This window comes from Cupressus sempervirens, chromosome 11, assembly GCF_028749045.1.
Source record: "Cupressus sempervirens isolate cs-2001-9-10 chromosome 11, ASM2874904v1, whole genome shotgun sequence".
Lineage (NCBI taxonomy): Eukaryota > Viridiplantae > Streptophyta > Pinopsida > Cupressales > Cupressaceae > Cupressus > Cupressus sempervirens.
In genome coordinates this window covers 149,242,346-149,264,763 of record NC_143128.1, presented here as the reverse complement: position 1 = coordinate 149,264,763, position 22,418 = coordinate 149,242,346, and the positions used below count along the sequence as shown (strand labels likewise).

General features: G+C 33.8%; 1 protein-coding gene across 1 annotated transcript in view; it reads right to left on the bottom strand.

Annotated features, from left to right (window-relative positions):
* Positions 1-6,876: 6,876 nt before the first annotated feature.
* The window catches only part of LOC149528635 (protein ACCELERATED CELL DEATH 6-like), a 28,766-nt gene continuing 13,224 nt past the window's right edge, over positions 6,877-22,418 (bottom strand). Inside the window, exons 3-5 of the mRNA XM_089808060.1 lie at positions 7,662-7,874; positions 7,092-7,598; positions 6,877-6,972 (exon numbers count right to left, since the gene is read on the bottom strand). Of these exons, the coding sequence (XP_089664186.1) occupies positions 6,877-6,972; positions 7,092-7,598; positions 7,662-7,874 (816 nt within the window). The remainder of the gene's footprint in view (positions 6,973-7,091; positions 7,599-7,661; positions 7,875-22,418) is intronic.

Below are 22,418 nucleotides of genomic sequence, written 5' to 3'. Positions count from 1 at the left end.
AATGATATTATTAACCATCTTGGAAAATAAAAGAGAGAGATATGGATTAAGATTCACATGATTAAACTTTATTATTGAAACAATATTGGTCATATTTTTCAGCTTCAAGATGATTAAAACCTCATTAATATGAATATTGCAAATGACACTCGAACACATCTCAATAGGATTGTTTCCTTTAATGATCATAGGGCCTAAACCTACTAACTAGGTTGCTTGGCAGTCCACCAAGCATGTCTTGTACTCCTACCACATAAAATTATATAAATTTTTTTGATTTAAAACTATTTGATTTAAATCTTGCATCCCCTCCATCTTTGTCACCATCTTCCATTCTTCGTGGTTCAAACCCCACATAGCCAGGTAGTCCACAACTTTGTTCCCTTCTCTAAGGGTCTATTTGATTAACACATAACTAAATGATAAAAGTATTTTTTGCAATCATTTATTAAATGAGAAATACTCTACGAAAATTTGACTTTGTTTACAAGTAGGTCAATAATGAGCTCTGTATCTCCTTCCAACTCAACTTTGTCCACTTCTAATTCTTGTAGAGTTTTAATACTGAACCACAATGCTATTGCCTTGGCATAGTTATTGGACCTAATGCCCAATAGCTTAGCAAAGACAAGAATAATATCATATTTCCAATCTCTAATAATTCCTCTAGCTCTAGTGACACCAAGATTTCCCTTGGAACAACCATCCACATTACATTTCAGCCATCCCTTCTTAGGCATAATCTAGTAGAACTTTTTCCTTTTCCATATCTTCTGAAAGTTGATATCTATCAAACTTTGTTTGATATTCTAGTTTTGTTTTAGCCTTAGATCAATAAGGTTGTGGAACATAAGGATTTTGGAGAAACAAGCACAATTTAAACTATCTTTGGTGATATTTTTGATGATGTGGAAGATGGAGCTAATTTCCATCTTTTTATCTCTAAAGATTCTATTGTTTCTTTCTTTCTAGACACACCAGCTTACTATAGGAAGAATTATTTCTAGAGCATTAGTAGAGATAGGGAAAGACAAGGGAGAGACCTTCCATTATATCATCATATCCTTAATATTTATAGGGAATACCATGGCAAGATAACACTCCTTGAACACTAGATTCCAAATCTCAACCATGAATGGGCAATGTAATAGAATGTGACTGATAGACTCAACAATCTTTTCACATATGGCACATCTACTAGCCAACTTATGGCCACATTTAGATAGGTTGTCAAGAGTGAGGATTTTTTTGTGAGCCACAACTTGCAAAAAATAGTTTATTTTTGGTGGAAGATTATGGGTCCAGATACTCTTCCAGAATTTGTCTGCAACAAAAGTATCTTCAAGCAATTTGTAGGCCTAACTAATAGAGGAGGTCATTTCTATTATATCTCTAGATCTATTTTTCCTCCTGGGCTTAATTAAAGAGATTAGGGTCACAAAACAAGTCCATAAGAAAGGTAACCACCTCCTTACTAACATTCTTAATTCTTCTAGCCTCATGTTGAACATGCCACAGACTAATAGGGTCCTTCCATATGGCATTACCATTCTCCCATTCTAAGTAGTTTTCCACTTTCTCCCACACATTTACCTTCAACTAGTCTATTAGATCTTGGTTGAGTTCACCACCTCCTTAATAGGAACATCATCCTTCCAAATTGCTTCCCAGAATAGGCTTTTTTATACCATTTCCTATTTGGGTTTGACTATCTCTTCTAATTAGGCCCTTGGTTTTCAAAATGTTCTTCCATAGAATAGAGTTACCATTGGAGTTATTCTTTCTTAGATATAAATAGGAAGGACCATAGGATGATTATTCAACCCTCATGATCTTCGTCCAATCTTTATCTCCTTCTAAAGTTAACCAACCCAACTTAGAGACAATATCTTTGCTCATATTTTAAGATTTCTGACAACAAGGCCACCATCCTCCTTTGGTTTACATACCTAATTCCTATTGACAAGAGTCATTTTCCTATTTTCCTCCACTCTTGACCTCAAAAATCTCTTTTGGATTTTCTCCAGGATATCTACCACCTTTGTAGGCATTAAAGAAAAAGACATAAAGTGCACAGGGATACTTTGGAGGCACACTTTAAGGGGAAGGAGCTTACCCCAAAACCTTAATTCTCAATGACACTATTCCATTTTTTATGGCTCAGTTTCTTTGGGGAGAAAGGAAGACCAAGATACATATCCTGGAGACTTTGGATTTGACATTCTACTTCGACATAAATGTTTCTTTGCATGTCTTGACGAGTGTTAAAAAAGAAGCGTTTTATCTTATGAAAGTTAATATATTTGCCAAAAAATTTGGTATAGTTATATAACATGGACTTCCAAGCCTTCACTTCAAATAAAATGGCTTCTCTAGAAAGGACAATGCCATCCACAAATTATTCATGAGTGGTAGTGGGGATATTAGAGGCCACTTTGACCCCACAAATAGCTTTATAGAGATTCAATCTATTCAAGTTCCTACTTAGGACATCTTCCACAATTATAAATAGGTAAGGGGAGAGGGGATCTCCTTTCTTAAGGCCTATACTAGTAGTTAAAAACCCTAAGGGGTACCATTGACAAGAAAAACATAGCTTGTTGAGGTGACATAGTTCATAATCATCTTGTGGAACTTACCAAAGAAACCAAATCTGGTTAACACTTTATCACGAAAAGACGATTTAACCCTATCATAAGCTTTAGAAATGTAGAGCTTCAGAACCATGGTTAGTTTAACATTGAACTTCATTGAACGTAATGCTTCATGAGTTGTAATGACCACATCCATAATATTTCTCCCACCAACAAAACATTTTTGATTTTTTGAAATGATTTTTGTCAACATTGGCTTCATCCTATTCACGAAAACCTTGGCTAATGTTTTTAAATAGTATTACAAAGACTAATAGGGAAAACATCTTCATATATATGGGGTCAATTTTCTTAGGAATGAGCACAATGTAGGTTTGATTAGTTTTATTCACCATATTAATAGTTCTAAAAAAGTGGCAAAAAACTTTGAAAATATCCTTTGCCACAATATCCTAATATTCCTATAAGGATACTAAGGGAAACCCATAAGGACCTAGTGATTTGAAGCCTTGAAAGGAGAAAGCAATGCTTCTAACTTCCTCTCTTTCAACCTTTTTGGTCATAGCAGCATTGTCCTTGGGAGAGACAAACTCGAGAATGAATTCAAGTAGATCATGAGGGTCTTTGATTCCATCATCAATAGCTTCCATTTTTTAGAAGTAATTAATGGCTTAAATATTAATATCAACTTCCTCCATAACCACCCTATCATTAGAAACTTTAAGAGACCTATTTCTATTTCTACTCTTATGTTGCAAAGAGGTATAATAGAATAATTTAGTGTTCCTATTGCCTTCTGTAAGCCATTGGATATTGGATTTCTACTTCCAAAAGTTTTCTTCCTGGGAAGAGATAGAGAACCATTGCAATCTATAAGATCTTTCCAATTTTTGGGAGTCCAGGTTATTCGAAATATCTTCAACTTTCTTCTAGAAGATAAAATTTTTTCTTTCTAAGTCATTTTTCTTTTGAAAGATATTACCAAAGGACACTTTACTCCACTTCTTGACCTTTTCTATAATAACTTTCAGCTTAAAGTTTAACTTTAATAGAGGAGAGCAATTGGCCAGGGTCTACACCATCAATGTGTGATATTACTATTAGGATTTAACTATGTAGTTTTTGAGTCAAACTCATTGACCATGAATCCATCTCTCATGAGGTCTCTTAACTTTTCATTGGATTTCCACATTATCTCAAATCTAAAAGGTCCAAAATTTCTTTTTACAACTTTCCATTCCACGAGCATCGCACTATGGTTTGACCTCATTCTTCGTTTAGCCTCCAGAAAGAATTCATCAATATTACTCCAGTTGGAAGATAGAGAAAACCTATCCAATCTAATTTAGATAAGGATTTTTCTTTTTCTCCTATTGGACCATGTAAACCTTGCCCCTTTGAGGTCTAGGTTTAACAAACTAATCACTTAGAAGAAATCTTTCAAGTCTGCCATACTATTGAAGAAGTCCTCAGAGCCACCTAGTTTCTTCGAGGGGTGTAGAGGAGTGTTGAAATATCCAACTAGCATCCATCTAACATTCTGATTACTCTACATCATATTTTCAAGGAAGTCCCATTGTTTCTTTATTTTCCCTCTTGAGTTCATAGCATAGACATTCACATTATTCTAGTACCAACAATTAATGATGTCATGGGAGACTAAAATAATTGAGTTCACATCAAAATATAAAATAGTACCTTATATTTTGTTCACATTCCAGATGATAGTCATCTTTCTAGAAGCACAATTGGCTTCTTAAGAGATGCAAGAGGACAACAGTTAGATGTAGGGCATCATCTTATCTAGGTTTTCTTTACTAATCTCAGTTTCTTAAATGAGCACCATATCAACTTTAAAATGAACTAAAGTACTTTTCATCATATATTTCTTAAAGTGACTATTCAAACCTCTTACATTCCCGGAAAGTATTTTGACCATAGTAACAAAGGTGAAACTACTCTAGTTTCTGACACACCAAAACCCTACAACCAAAACACTCAGTTATAACCATATAGGGACTCCATTGCCTACCAAAATATTCTTGGGGTCCCTCAATCATTTAGTGTGGTGTTGTAATGTAATGTTTTAATATTATGATGCACACTTTATATTATCAACTTATTGATGCAAACCTGATGAAGTATGGCACTCTATAGTTGTGTGATAAATTTTTGTGAAGAGAGCTACAATAGACAAATCAAATATTGAAGATATCAACATAGTTAGGAAGTTCTTTGTATCCATATCTTTTGTGTAAAGATTTTAACTATTGTATATACATGTTTGAGAAGTCTGCCTGGCTTGCTACTTTTGTAATTATAATATGGACTCCTTACAAGGCTGAGGATTCTAACAAAGCGCAATCCGCTAACAAGGACATTACACTATATGGATGTAATAGAATTCTAATAGGGTCAATATCTTTCACAAGATACTTTTGATTAGCGGATCATTTTTAGGTACCAACCCCACTAGGGTTTTCCCTTGGCTAGGGTTTCTAGTTAACAAATAATGGCGTTATGAGTTGCATTGTGATACTATTATGTTTATTTTTCTATTTGATCATATATTTTGGTTTTAAGATTTTTAATAATATCCATCTAGTTGATAAAAGGTTTTTAGAGAATTGATTCACCTCTCCCCCCCTTTCAATATTCCCTATTTCTAACACTTTTTTCATACAAAAGATATCCAACCCAAATTGAAGTAGCTACATAGTAAAATTATAGCAATAACGGAGTTGTGTACCATGATTTATTGATATTGTAATTTAATATGATGTTACCATGAACACTCAAAATGTATATCTCAAAAAAAAAGATGAGAGAAATAATCATTTCTTTTGACAACAAAATTTAGATTTAGATTTCATCTCAAGCACAGGGTAACAAAGTGATGATAATAGAATCACAAGCACACCACAATACTCTAATACATTTCTATATGAAGTCAAGAATTTACAAAAAAATTCATTGTATATCAGAGAAACTTTTGTATCTAAATGGATCGTACATGTTATTGTAGCTTAGCACACTTCCATATATTTATTTTTCTCACATAAAGAGATAAAGAAAAACACACATGGAACAAAGGAAGCCATCACCCTAAGTCAACATCCCTGCAACAAATACATACCATATTAGTTCTAAATATTTACTCACATTGACCAACAAACACATGTACGTGTCCTTCAAAGTAATTTAACTTAACACAATTATATCTTTCATCCCTCAATATTGGATTCAAAAAATAGGACATTTCCCTTAACATTAGCTTAAATCTGGTTAAATGCATCAACCTATACAACAATTACACACTAAAGTGGGACTTTTCTTCATGTTAGAAATATATTTATAAATTTCAATGAGACATTCTAGAGATTTAAGCAATCTCTGAGATCTATATGTCAATGCTTTGTTTCACATGATTAAGTCTATATTCAATTTCAATATCCAAACATATTTCCTAGCATAACCACACTGAAGTGATAAATTTAAAGATCTTTTCACATTCCCCTTAATCATGCAACAATTACACCTTAACCATGCAACAATTTCATGGAAAACCATTACACATATAATGGAAATTCTATGACTTTTGGTTTAATATGATTCTAATTGTAGCTTGCAATTGAATGTAGTGCTAATATGTACATATAACTGGCTTTTCTAACCCGTTCCAATAATGGATCTAGAATCTTAAAGTATGAATAAAGATTTTTGAATATAGGGAATGCTATTGTCGTTTGGATTTTTTTTTATCTTCAATTAATGTTTGGATCCAAGAACCCATCTTCATTCAACTAGTGTAACATCAATCCTAGGGGACATTAGGAAAATGGGCCTCATTTTTAGGAAGGGGTGTTTTATAGTATACATATAGAACTTGGAAGGGGTGTTGTATAGGCAAGGAGAGGATATGATAGGAAAGAGTGTTGTATAGTATACATATAGAACTTGGAATGCTAGTTATAAAATTATGTTTCACTAGAACATACCAAATTAAAATAGTTGAATAGCAAAATTGCAACATGAAATAGAATCCTTGAACATTCAATAGAGTAGCATATTACAAACCCAAATGACATTTCAAAGTAAAAAATAAAATAGAAATTCAAGCACCGATCTAAATGGGACACTTGAGCACTCACGTACCCAATGTAGAGATAGGTACTTTAAGATTTAGAAGCATGATGTGAGTCCTCGTGTTAAACTGCATTCAACCTCTCTAAGACTTTCTAGAATGGAAATTGAATGCAGACAACGATTACCCTCCCCTACTCTACATTATAGAGACATGAATATAGAAACATGGCTGCTCAAAGCCAACCCCATGAAAAGAAGCTAAATCTCCAAGCAATTTGACGGTCACGCTTACCTGTATGGAAACAACATTGTTATTGATTAAAGAATGAACAGATAGTTCACTCATTTATGAAGTAAATAAGTTTGAGAGATTATACTAGTGAGCAGAGAGAAAAAAAGGAATCCAAGCACTCCCACAAATGTAACCGCCAATGCGACCGCTTTAAAAACCGGATGTTTCTTGTTTTGAAAAGCGTAGGCGGAGAGAAGTGGTGGAAAGAGCGCAAAGAAGAACTCAGCCAAAGCAAGCGATCTATACTTGGAGACTACTCCGTTATCATACTCTTGAAAATTTAGGGGTATTACGACGATAATGGTGGCAGGCAGGAATGCCATTCCAGTGCACAAAATAGAGAACAACAAGATCATCCCTGACAAGGAGATCTTGAGCCACGCTTCTCCTTTGTCTCTCAGTTGTCGCGTTAACCAGAAGAAAACCACGGAAAGGGAAGCTGTAAAAGCCACAGTGTCGGCCCATAAGAACAACCGGAAAAGCCTACTAAATCCTAGCCTCGCTGCTCCAGAGTGTATACTAATTTCTTTGTCATCTTCAATTCCCCCTGGGACTTGAAAGACGGCTGCAAATGTGACGGTAGCAATCAGTGACGCCACAACTACCTGAGTATCGGTGACATCTTTCTCGCTCAATGAATCATCAGCCGAGGTGATCATGGTGTTCTCATGATTTGAGCAACTGATCACATCCACATATGGTTTCAACTCAATTTTAGCTAAACTTTCCGGATAGTTGCTTTGTTTCCACCGTTTACCTCCTGCAGTTTCCAATTTCTGTACAATAGCGGCGCAATTGGGGTTGATTCTTGCTGCTCCAGATGCTATGTCAAGTGCAGTCATGTCTTCATTGTTCAGAGCGTTCACGTCCATATCTGGAAAGGAAACAAGCCAATCCACAATCTACACCAAAAAAAAATCTCATGACATCATTATTTTTCCATTCCAATTATACTTCTCACAATGTCTCAATCTTTTTCACTTTCTTTTAAGTGAGGAATACTCGAGCCCATTACTTCTTAAGGAAGGATTCCAATTTAGTACAATTCAATTCAAAATCATCTAAAGAATTGAAAAAAAAACCAGGAATGTAAACCATAAAAAACACTAGGGATTGAGCAACTACTGAAAATAACTAACTGACTAATAAAAGAATCCTGGCATAGTTTAAATGCTTTAGCTATTAATCAATATGCATTATGGAGACTTGTAGGCTGCACTCCTTTGGAGAAGCATTCCTAGCTTTCACTAGTAAATTTAGGCCTAAATTTCGATGCGAAAAGGTCAAAATTTTGACAAGAGTAGGTTGATAAGGCGACCAAGCTTGCTGTTGGTCTTTTTTGGTCAATTTTTTGGTACACACATTCTATGTCGAAATTTCGACGTCATAAAGGTGGACTTACCAACGCGAATTTCGTTGATTTCCCTAGTCCAAGCTGAACTGTTATTTCCTCATTTGTGGGCGCCGCTGGTGGAAATTTCAACATAAACCTACACCAATTTGGCATTGAAATTGTGACGAAAACACCTCACTTTTCTACGTCGGTACCATACTCGCGACGTCAAAGGCGACCAGTTTTGTGTCAAAATTGTGACCAAAATACCAATTCTTATTTGCATTTGTGTTGAAATTGAGACCAAGATATGTAAAAATTTCGATGAGCTATCCCAGTTATTGTAAAAGCTTTTCTCTCATAGGAGCCTTCTAAACTGCACAAAACTTGATTCTAAAGTGTAATTGCTCGGTGCATGAGAGTCAGGGTATCGTGTACATTTCTACCTCCACACCATTGTTTCATTCGTCACATGATTTATTTCATACAAAACAATGGGAAGGATGAAGAAATGTGCACGATATCCTGAGTCTCCACCGAGCAATTATGCTTTATAACTCAAATTTTGAGCAGTTTAAAAGGCTCCTATGAGAGCAAAGCCTTTGCAATAATTGGCACAGTGCGTCTAAATTTTGGTTCCTGCAGGGAAAAATAAAATTAGGAAAGAATTATTTATCAGGAATGAAAGCCAATAATTTCATCTAATTTTCAAATAGATAAATGTGACAAAAAAACTTATAGTCCCAATCACATCATCATAAGAGCGCATATATAACTATAACTATAACTATGTCTAAAACCAACATAATTTACAAATATCCACAATTCAAATATTATCCCTTGATGTTTTCTTTAATGCAAAGTTTTAAGTCAACTATGTTATCGCCCTGGATATAATACCAAGCTGTCATTAGCTAAAGACTATAGCAAGATTTATGATTTACAAATGCAAGGAGAACTACCCAACCAAAGTAGAAAATGACATGAAAAGTTAACAATCTATCAATTAACAATCTAGATGAAATATTTCTAGCAATGGAACTGTACATTATAGAAACAAAAAATTGCCTTAAAATTGACACCTCACCAGTTGTTCATTTGCATCCGTAATGGCTTCGCAAAAGTTGAAAGCTTACGATTTGTCAAGAACACAAAAGGCACTTGTAGTTCAGCTGCATCAATAAAACTAAAGTAGTTCAGTTGCATGGTGAGGGCAAGAGATTGTCAATATCGATTGTGGAGTTGCAAATACGTAAGCAATAAACATAAAAAGGTAGTACAAGATTTTAATAGCAATTGTGACCTTCACAATTTTTCTCAGTAGTTTTGGGTCATTAAATTGGATAAAAATTTGATAGTAAAATGTGAAAGAGAACACACATAATGTCACATCAAAATAAGTTTGCATCCTACATATTAGTATGCATCAAAACTGAATTTTTACCTCCTCAATCTATTTGTATCAATAAAGAAATAAGACATTTTTATAATACAAAATTCTTGAACCCTATTCCACTATAATCTTTCAAACCTGCAAAATAAAACAAAAGCCATAAGAACTAAAATAAAAGGATTTATTTCTAACAAACTATCACAGATGCTTTGTATATACCTTAGGACATGATACAAGCTGTTTTACAAGAAACACTTAACATTCCACTTTTTTTCTCTTTTACTAGAGTGATGATAAACTATATGCAAAGTAGAAATAGTGCAACATAATAGATGATTAATATCTACAATTTTAATACTGAAAATTATAATGAATGTAATACTCACAAGTGTCGCTACCTAAGAGAATGCAACCCAAGTTTATCATGATCTCTGTAGCATTCATTGCATTGGGAATATCCTACTTATTTGCAAACACCAGTAACACTGCATCTCATAGTTCATCTTACAAGAACAAGAAACTTAAATGATAAAAAAAATTCTACAGATAACATGAAAATAATTGTTAAAAGAATGAGGCCAATTTTACACATAATAACCAAAGTTTCCATGAGAAAGACATGAAATCTTCTTGATCCATTTTCCAATTTTGTTTATACAATCCTAAAAATTCACTTTGATAGTTCTGACTAATTGAAGGATTTTATTTTCTTTATCAAAAAAGTGTATATTGTAGTCTTGGCTTCTTGTATTTTTCAAGATAGCATCATTACTTTTCTAGTATTGTTCAATCTGAAAGGATGATATTAATATATTGTTTTTTTATAACAGCCAAAACAAGTGGTTGTTAACCTTTACACAAACAAAGGATGAAAGCATAAACATAGGGCATTAACAACATAACAAAAAAAACCTCTTCCTATGCACTTGGACAAAAGTCTAAGCAACACTATTGTTAGGATTACAACAAAGGAAACCCCACTACAACCTATCAAAAAGGCCCAAGAGTGATTATTTAAGAGTCAACATTATCAGTAGAATTTTGTTCAAAGCAGAAGTGGGAGCAGCAACTTCAACAACATAGGCCACAAGGCTAGCGGGCATCACACCTGAAATACGGTCTAACATCCAAAATTATGACAAGAATGGAAGCGATAGAAGTCTAGCTTAGACCAACAGCATGAGAAGCATCAATATAATAATAAAAAAAGTTTCTTCTTCATTAGAAAACAAGTCCTCAAAAGGAAAATCTAAAACACAATCAGAAGCTCTAATTGTCAAATGGTCATTTTTCACGACCCTCCATCAAGTGACAACACCTATTCAACACAAAATGGAAATCGTTAGGCATGTATCCTATAGAGATGCAATCTCTACAACAAAATGGAAAACCCTCATATTCAATGCTTCATCCATGGCCTCTCATCAACCATGATTGAAGTGGAGAGATCTCTATTTCAACTAGAACACAAACATAGAATAGCCCAAAATTGTACTAGATCCATCCAATTTTAGGAACTAGCACATGGAATTTCCAATGGCCTTGGGCAAAACAAATCACAAAAGTGAAATGAAGATGAGGAAGGAAAACCCAAACATAACTCACATAGGTATAGCTCAATGTCACCAAACATTAGGGACTTCAAAGAATTAGTCACCCAACAGTGTAAATCTTAGAGGCACTAGAGACTCTAAGAATTTATAGACCATACTTGTGCATTGATAAAAGTCCATGTTATCAGCAAAAAATAGTACAAACTTTGCATAAGACTTTACAGCCCAAGCATAGCTCCTTCAACCAAAATTTGATAGACAATTAATTATCTAGAGCATTCAGCGGGTCTAGAACCACCAACAAGAGCAAATATCCTAGCACCTAGAAGCCTAGCTTAGCACTACACCAGGAGAGTCAAACCCCAACAAAAACCATCCAATGGATCTCTTCTGATGGGGTGTGTTATGAGTATATTAAGTTCCCCTCTTTCTCCATAGTGGAAAACATCATGAATTTTGAGTTCAGATCTACGTTATGTAATACTACTTTACTCAAGTTTAGAGATCATTACAGTATATTCAGAGATACTTATTATATGTACTCTATAATAAATGATAGTGTAATAGCATACTAGCATCAGAGTTCATAACCCACATCAAAAGTGGTTAGTTACACAAGAAGAAGCATCCAACATGGGACATGAGAAACAAATTCAGATTAATTTCTCCTCTATTATCAGAGGATCATAGTAAGGCACAACACAAATTCTCAAATATAAATAATAGTCAACTATCATTATACTTAGATCCCTATGAAAATGTAGCACTGAAATACAATATACGTTGGAGTTAGGAATTTGGTTGACAACCAAAATCAATTGAATTGAAATAAGAAACTTCACCAAAGAATCAACTAAATATGTAAATTTAAGCATACTTTGCTACTCAAAATGTTACGACTTCTTCCTTGTTGACCTTAAAATCGTGACATTTTCTAGTTTTATGGGGGGAAACATGATCTCTCCAGCTGTTAGTTCTAAATGGCTTCCATCTTAGGCGCATAGAGTCTTTGAACTAGATAGATAAAATACACAACCATGCTGAAGACCATGGAAATAGAGGATAACCTGGAAAATACCAAACAACAAGTTGGATGATGATGAAGACTACAGTGAAGGTAGAAGATCCCAGATATCATCAATTAATACCAAACTACCAAATGGAGTATACAATCTTGAAAAGATAAGACACACCTTACAACTAAATGAAACTCTAGAAGCTACCATCAAATGGCGTGACATTGAATCATTATCAATAAATGAATACAACATAAAGAAGCTACTAGATATGGTATTTCTATTCATTTTTCAAATGAAAGAGTGCAGTAGGTATGCAACGACGACTAAGGAAAGTGAAATTTCACACGATTTTCCATGTTGATGTTGAGATACAGACCTGTGCAATCCAATCTCCCAAGGAATAGACAACACCACATATCACCATCTTTGCCAAAATAGGATTCGGCATAAAGAAATTTTAGAATAGTTACTAAAATGGTCATAAATTATGTTGTTATAGTAAAAGAATACTTTAACTTAAGAAAAAAAACTATACAATATTAAAGCATGATATCGTGCTTTAAAAACTAAAAAGGTACCTATAACGAAAAACTTCATTTCAACTTGCTAATTGGTTGTCACTATTAACTATAAGCTTATCTTTAAAGTTTGAGTTTCACTTGGTTTCGAGAATAGTTAAATATTCTCTACTTAACAGGGCCAACCATGTGAAGGTGGAAGCTCATTTGGCCCCTCCCCCCCCCTAACATCACTCTAAATTCCCCATTAACATTTAATAACATTCAATTCATCCATTTTTGAAATATAACATTCAATCATTATAATCACATGATAACATTCATTAACACATAAAATTCATAAACACACAACATTCATGAATAATTCAAGAGTAAGTCATGCATGAATAATTCATTAACACAATATTCATTAACACCCAACATTAATGAATAATATTCATGAACAATATTCAAGAGTAAGTCATTCATGAATAACCATTTCTTGCCGTTTCTTTTTTTCATAAAATTTCTAAGAGTAATATCAATGTCCTCGTCATCCCCCTCCTCTACTAGTTCTAACACACGTCTCCTCCTCATCCGTTCAGGAACATCATGAGGCTGTTGCACCAAAGGGGGGTCCGTTGCAATAATAAGTACTTCATGAGTTAAATTTGCACCATTTTATATTAGTGAATTACGAGTTTTTATTTAAGTAAAAGAAATATAAATCAAAAAATTAATTTAAAAGAAAAAAAATAGATTTTCTTTACCTGAATGTGCGACATGATCTACCTGCTGATCAGTCTGAACATCCTCCGGCACTCGTTCAACACAACATGATTCTATATCCTCAACACAAAAAGGTTACACCAAGTTCAATTAAAGGTGTTAAATTGTATTAATAATTATATAATTAGTTTTAAATAACAAATGAGCACCTCCATCGATAGTACAATGCACATCAGGGGCTTCATGATGCTGCATATGATCTGTGTCATGATTAACAAGCTGCATTGCAATGTCATGCACATTATTATCAAATAAATTATTGCTCAAGTATTCAATTTCTAATATATATTTTGACATATTTACCTGTGCGCATGATGCAGGAGACTATTTGATTGGGGCAATGGAAGTTTTTCGTAGGCATTCAGCCATCGTTTCATAGCCTTGCTTAAAGGCAATTTTTTTGTGTTCTTTTGTGGCCTCCAGATTAAAATCAGCGCCCTACACTTTTTTATTAATTAAAAAAATTATTTGCATTTTATAAATAATTTTTCTTTGCAATTCATTTATTGCTACTTACAACGCGTGCTTTGATTTTTGAATATCCCCCAGAGCAAAGTCTGTGCTGCCCAACCTTTTCCAGCCTCACCTTTGTTGCCTTTGATGTTTCCTGCAACCTATGAAAAGTTTGAAATATGTTAGATGATATAGATATAAAGATCAGTACCAAATAGTGGATTATTATATATTGGTATGAAGGTTTTAGCATAAAGTAGCATGTTCCACCAAAAATATGAAAAAAGGGAAGAAATTATAGCATCATACCTTTAATTGACATGTGTAATCATGCTATTCATCCATGGAGTTCATGCTATTTATCCATATTCTAACATGCCTCTCCATAAAATTACACATCAATTTCTACAGTCTATATTATCCATTGTCACACAAAGTAAACGATAAGCTAAAAGTTCAAACAACTAGTAGATTTTATAGATTAATTTTTTTTCCATCAAAGATAAGTCAATTTAGTTGAATGGGATGTGAATATATTTGGTAAATTGGGGGGGGGGGGGGGGGGGGGCTTCATGGAGGAACCATTGGTTCAAACTGCAGTTTAGAGTCTATACGCTTAGTGGAAAGGCATGAGTCTAGTAGCATTACCTTGGTATCATTACCTGCTGGTTCTTGATGTCTTGTAGAGTATCCATAGGTTCCACACTCAAAGTGTTTTTATCCCCAAGGCTGCAATAGGTATAAACTTGAGGGCGAATGTCAAATTTTAGATTGTTTTAGTAGCATTCCTTTTTACCTGTAGCTAAAATGTAAGTATTTTTTTGTTTTCAATTTAAAAGACATCACATTTGTGAATCAAGTGCTTCTTTAGCCTCCACACTGCATGGAACTAATTTTATAAATGGTGGTTGTAACTAAAACAAAATCCCCACTAATTTGCTAAGATAACTAGCAACTAACAAGAACTACCTAGCATTGTTCTAGTAGAAGACTCATGACTTAAGACTTGTCTTAATCTATGTTTATTTTGATTGCTTCTAGCAGTGGAGCACCATTCAGAATGTTTGAGAAGATAAAAAATGTTACATCATAGTTTGGAGGATGTTTCGTATAGTCTACATTCACAACAAATGATTTCAAAGTTGACAGTTGGATAGAAAACTGTTTAAATAAGCTTCAACTATTCTTAAAAGTCATACAGTAAAAGAAGAATTAAGGATAGAAAAAAATAAAAAGTCAACTTTAACACTTTTACTATAGAAATTACGAAGATTAGTATGCAATCATGTTTAAACCATTCGTTTTAATAATGCCACATAATTTTGATCCTATAAATAAGGTATAGAGTTTAAGAAACAGTAAATTTCATAGAGTGGAAAGAAATAGCAAAAATTATCAGCATTATTTATAAGAATGAAATTTGGGTTAGAGTTTTCCAAAAAAAAATTCATAACTTTAAATGCTTGCAAACAAATGCTTTCATGCAGATTAAAATAACATAAATGCTTACACTTGTAGGGGACATGACCAATAATGGAGAATGCATGCACAACTCCTCCAAATAAGGGAAGCATTGTAGAACTTTGACATTAGAAAAATCTTCATCATCAGAACAGGTGATTTTCCTAATCGATTTCACTTTTGCAAAATGTTCCAGAAGTTGAGTGTCAGTTTCCAAATAGAGACATTTAGGTAAATAGAAGCTCACCATTATCTTAATGGACAAAATACAATCAATAATTCTAATGCTTTATAAGAGTGGAAAATTCACATACAGTGTCATATATATAACATTGACATGTCAGAGCGGTGATACAATCAAAAGATCAAAACTAAGTGCTAATCAGAGCACTATCAATATCTCAAGTCTCAAAATGATACATCAAATATACAATGAATCTCATGATCAATATAAAGATAGAAAAAGGAACAAAAGATAACATGGACCTAACTATAGCCTTCCCCCTCATCACTAGGAGGAGGAGGAGGAGTAACATTTGTACGTGCAGGAGGCACTACACCATCAGAAGCTCAAGTATAATCAAAGAACCTTGAGACATGTTGAACTAGAGGTACTGCATTTTCATATACTACATAATAATGAGCAGCCCGAGAGGTATGATGACAGGTTTCATCTCGCTCTAACTCTATCTATCTCTTTAGCTCTATGATCTTAGACCATAGATCTACTATCTCATAGTTCCCCTCTTCTAGCTAGTCATGCATCTCTAACTATAACTTGCACCTGTAACTTGCCCACCTACCTCTGAGAAGTCCTCAATCTCTCCCTCACATGTCATAGAGAATCTTGAGTCTGTGCTAATACATCTCCTATGGGTGAAACCTGTGGAGGCTAATCTGGCATGTCATCATCCCCTCCTCCACCCACATCCTATTGTGGTGGCTCCTCTACCCTATGTCTCCTGGCATCATCTCCTACTACACCCATGGTGCTCATCTCTCTATGAGTTCTCACATGAGTAGGCCTATGTGCCTATTCATTGTTGCTCAATCTAAGATCCAATCTAACGGTATGAGAAGGAATTGTAACTAGAACTACCAATGGCCATTATAATGGTCTCTCCTCCCTCAAAGGATGTTCTTGTGGTTTTTGAACATCAGGGTGTGGTGCCTAACTAACTACCCCTATAGGATCACTTATATGAGGAAATGAATGTGTGGCCAAATGCTCTATATACTAGGGAGTGACATCATCATTCACTACATCTAGAAAGTGGTCCCACCTATAAATGGTAAGGTGACTAACATCTTCCATACATCTAATTGGGTCTAATCTAGGAGAACAACCTTTCTTTATCTCCTTGGTGAAGCAGGTGTAAGTACAGTACTCTTATGATATACTGTATTGATAGTCGAATTGTCTCTAGACATGGGTTAGCAGAAATCTCTCTATCTTCAATGAAGAATGGTCATTCAGTGGCTAAGATACCAACATGAATCCTAGCTAGGAGAAGACGTCATCTTATGGCTCTATGCCTAGCCATGGTCTATAGGTAACATACATCATGTCATCCAAATGAAGTCTCAAATAGTTTGTCTTACCTAGTGTAGGCTAGATCATCTCTCCACAATACCAATAAATATAAATCTACAAGGGTTGTTGTCAGTCCTCAGAGATAGGAACATAATTGTTGTCATTAACTTGTGTTTCTAGCATTGAATGTGATGCTTATTACTTTTAGGAGACTAACCATTAGTAAAATTCTTGAAAAGTTTTTCAAAAAAATTGTATTTGTCATTACAATTACTGAATATCATTTATCACCTATACTACTAACACATACAACTATGGTACATGTAGTTGAGCATTACCATATTTTCAAGACATAATATAGCTATATGTGAAGTTATAAGCACACTATTTATATCTTCTGTAGGATTTATGCCCAGATTGAGATATATATAGTTGTGTCAGCATTGAGATTGAGATTTATAAGCAATTGTGTCAGCATATGAATTTAGGATTTATAAGCAGTTGTGTTAGTTATATCTTATGTAGGATTTATGCCTAGATTGAGATTGAGATTTATAAGCAATTGTGTCAGTATATGAATTACATACCTTTCATCAATAGATAGATTAAATTGATCTAGTTGAAATTGTTGATACTGAAGTTGAACCCTAAATTTGCTCATTAATGTACTAGTAGTTAATACTATTGCATACCTTTTCAGATTTGCTGGTGTACTTTCTTTTGGACATTCCCCTTTCTCCTTTGCATCCAAAATGAACTCATTCCAGTCCCTCACTGAAACAAAGGGAGGACGCTTATACCTCGGGTTTAGGACAAGGCTCTTTCTATATGTGTCCCTCACAACCTTAAGATTTCTGGAAGCTTTTTGTAACAATTTCTTATGATAAAAAATATTACTACCAAACTCATGCTCTATATCTTTGATGAGCTAATCTTTTAATTTTCGATCTTGGTAGTTCCACCTTTTAAGAAAAAACACAAAATTGTTAGATATAGCTAGTATAAGAAAAGACCTAAATGAAAGGAAAAATGTTGCACCAATTAATGATATGAAAAAAAATAGTGGGATAAAATTAGTTCAGTTATGATGTTCCACCTTTTACGTATGGTGGGCCTGAATCTTCATAGCGTGAGGTCATAAAGCCTCCTATAAAATGTGTCATTTCTTGCAAAAAATGTCATGGGATAATTAATAGTAAGAACCATTAAAATTAATCATGTGAAGAATACTTTTCATAGTGAATAACAAATACATAAAATGAGATACATTTCATCTTTTTACGATCTATTTCAGGGTTCGAGGATCAACTTTACCAAAATTGACCAAAAAAGAAGTTAGTATCTTCTACTAAAAGCATGAAATTGCAATGTATCAAATTACTAAACTAGAGAATTACCAGTATAGACAAAAGGTAATTGATAATTTAGATGATACAATCAAACCCCTAATAAAAAGGAATTCTAGAATAATTAAACAACTTGCACAATACGACATACTAAAGAAGGTCATGAGGCATCACTCCACATCAAAAGCCCTTGCATTCACCACTTCCTATCATGTTTACATCTTGCAAGAAAATCCTTATTACAATATAAAAAATAATTTTTAAAAGTACCTGGAATCTTAGGACATTTCAAAGGCATTGATTCATTATCGTCAATCAACAATGATGTCTGCATAGCTCTCGTGCTAGAAATATGGGTAGCTCTAGGAAATGATGGTGAATTATTACCAATACATGCACTATGATATGTATTTGGCGGCGTACCAGATGGTGCATCTCTTACCACACAAAAAACAATACCCTATGTGATGCACCCAAGATTAAAGTACATATTATCAACTCATAATTAACAAAAAACCAAATATAGCAAAACAAAGATTTACCAGCTAGACATCCCCTTGTTGCCGACATTGTAGTCGGCAATCTCATATGGGCGTCTGTCAACCTCATAGGAGTCTCCTGCACTGGATGACTTGAACAATACATTGTTAGTAAAGACATTTTGAAATAATAAAAGTAAGAGTTAAGAAGTTATGAATGTTCGAAATAAAAAATTCCTTCTAACTTGTCAACTAAAAGATTATTTTACCAGTGGTAGTCAGAGGTTTGCTACTACCAGCCTCACCGTGTTGTCCTTGACCAAGTTGTGGATCAGTTGCCAAAAATTCGTGTATAACAAGAACTTAGTAGTTAAAGTTTCTTACAACTCTTTAAAAAATTTGCATCAATAAAGTATTTTTGCACATATTACATATTTTACTTCACAACATAAAAGATTATAAAATATAAATCTTTATTGAACTTTTGTTATGACTAAATATTCATTGGAGCTTACTTCATAACGATGAGCTTGCGCTCTCAAATCTGATAGCCTCTTCATCATCTCCTCGGATTCCATATTTGCCTCATCCAAAATTTTCATTGCTTCTAAATTAATTTTTAAAATGTGTTTCTTCAACATTTTTATGAAATTGGGAGTTTCAGCAATATCCTCATCAAAAGGTGTAGCTAGTGGCTCGGTACTTACTGATGCTGCTTTACCCTTATCCTGAACATCAAATTGTGAGAGGAATATTAGTAAAACTATCATAAAAACTAAAAAACCATAAATAAAATAATGTAATAATATAACATTTTTCAACTATCTAATTTGTACAATTTCAAAAAGGTTTACCCTCGCTGAAGAAGGGGTGGGAGTAGCATCCTGGTGACCTCTATCATCTGTCGAATCCATATCGTCCTATCACAAAGATTAAACATAAAAAATTCAGCTAACTGAAAGCAATAGACAGCAAAAAAAACCTTATTAACAAAATGATAAATAGTATTTACATTGTAAATAAAATAACGTAATAATATAACATTTTTCAACTATCTAATTTGTAGAATTTCAAAAAGGTTTACCCTCACTGAAGAAGGGGTGGAAGTAGCATCCTGGTGACCTCTATCATCTACCGGATCCATATCATCCTGTCACAAAGATTAAACATAAAAAATTCAGCTAACTGAAAGCAATAGACAGCAAAAAAAAACTTATTAACAAAATGGTAAATATTACTTACAACCCTCATGATAGTAACTTTGTTTGTATCTATGCGATTTAAATGGTAATTGATTAGCAGTTCTTCCCCTGCACTTATTGATTTTATTGCACAAACAAAAACTTCATTCCCCTCACGCGCCTCAAATATGCAATTGGGTTGCTTACTAGTTGAAGAAGATCGTGTACTATTTATAAAACCTGCAATATTACCTATTGCTTTTGGTCTCCCATCAATGTACATAGAAAATCTTTTACTTTGATCATTTTCTTTGCATTATATATAATTAGCTGATACCCCATACCTACGCATAATTTTTTGATATCGAACAATCCGCATCCAATCATTGTAATTGTAACATGGACTAACATACTTGAACAATTCGTCAACTTTTTTGTAACATACCTTTATCCCATCCATGGAAAATAGGCCCAAACCATGTAATGAGGATGGAGCAATGCGATATATCCTCTCATTAACACAAAAATCTGTGTTAATTGGAGGTAGCTCATTGGGTACCCATTCTTTCTCAATGTGTGAGTACCAAAAGGCACCTTGATGTTGCCTTTGGTCTCATCATCATAAGAACATGGCCCCCAATTAGCAAGGAAAAATTGCATGCATTTATCAAATTTTTTTCTATTCTTTTGACCTCTAGTTGATCTCCCTATTTTAGCTGTACTACATGTAGAGCTTTCATCTACCAGTTCCTCATTTCCCTCATTCGATGTAGATAGATCTAACAAGTACCTATTTGGTGGGTCCTGCAATCCATCAAATGGAAAGTGAAAGTGACAAATATAAAATGTAGTAAGTTGAAAGTGATTATAGAATTATATTTCTATATGGACCTTCTTTGTCTATATATACATTATATGATTATATAATATATCTATTTATAACATATTTTCTCAATGATAAACAAGAAGAATATAAGAAAATTATGTCTATTTATTGACTTATACCTACTAATCCATGTCACTGTGCACAGTCCATGCCAAACGGGTCAAATTTCCTATAGTCAATTGACTGTTTGTGCAAAGGGTGATAATCAGACACAATATAAACATTGGTAATTATAAATAACATATGTTGTAATCATTAGAAATAAACACAATAAATATGTAATCAAATTTCCTGAATATGTTAATCATTTACCTTAAGTTAGCTAAAAATTACATGATACAAGTTTGCTACAAATAACTTAGAAGACAACATGAACAATAAGCAACATCGCAAACATGAACAAATTTCCCTTATATATGGAATGGAAGATCGTCAACAGAAGGGGTGATGATGTACTTGTAGTCAATTGACTATTTGCAAAAAGGGTCATAATCAAACACAAAATAAACATTGGTAACTATAAATAACATATGTTGTAATCATTAGAAATGAACACAATAAATATGTAATCAAATTTCTTGCATATGTTAATCATTTATCTTAAGTTAGCTAAAAATTACATGATACGTGTATGCCTCAAATAACTTAGAAGACAACATGAACAATATGCAACATCGTAAACATGAACAAATTTACTTTATATATGGAATGCAAGATCATCAACAGAAGGGGTGACGAAGTTTGTAGTCATTGATTATCTTCATCATCATCATCATCATCATCATCATCATCATTGCCATCATCAGCATCATCATCGCCATCATCATCACCATCATCGCCATCATCATTGCCATCATCACCATCATCATCACCATCATCACCATCACCATCATCATCATCATCATCACCACATCATCATCATCATCACCATCACCATCATCTTGATCTTCATCATCTTCAATATCTTCTTTTTCCATAACATTATACTTTATCAGCCTTCCTCTTGGATCATGTCTAACAACAAATGACCAACCCTGTTTATGTGGAACCTCTGAGTAAAACACTTGCTCACATTGGCTTGGAAGAACATAGGGCTCATCTCCAACTAGCTCAAACGACCTTGTGATCATTGTAAATCCATTATCATGTTGAATAACCATTCTATCTGGATCATTTTGATTTAGTCGTAACCTGTACCATTTGATGACGAATAGAACTACTTTGAAGGTGTTAAATTCACACTCAATTATATCATCCAAGATGCCATAGTATTTATTTTGAGATTATTGAGGATGTATGTTGTTTCTATATGATATATTGGTGACCTCAAAAATTGCAGTTATCCCAGAATCACAAGTTTTCTCTGTGTCATCCAACCTTTTTATGCGAAATTTGTGGCCATGATAGTACATAGCTTTGTGGTGCTTTACCTTCAATTTTTTAAGTGTGTGTAAATTATTTGCATCGTGAGTTGATACGAAACATACGTCGAGTTATGATCATTAATAAATTTCTACATACC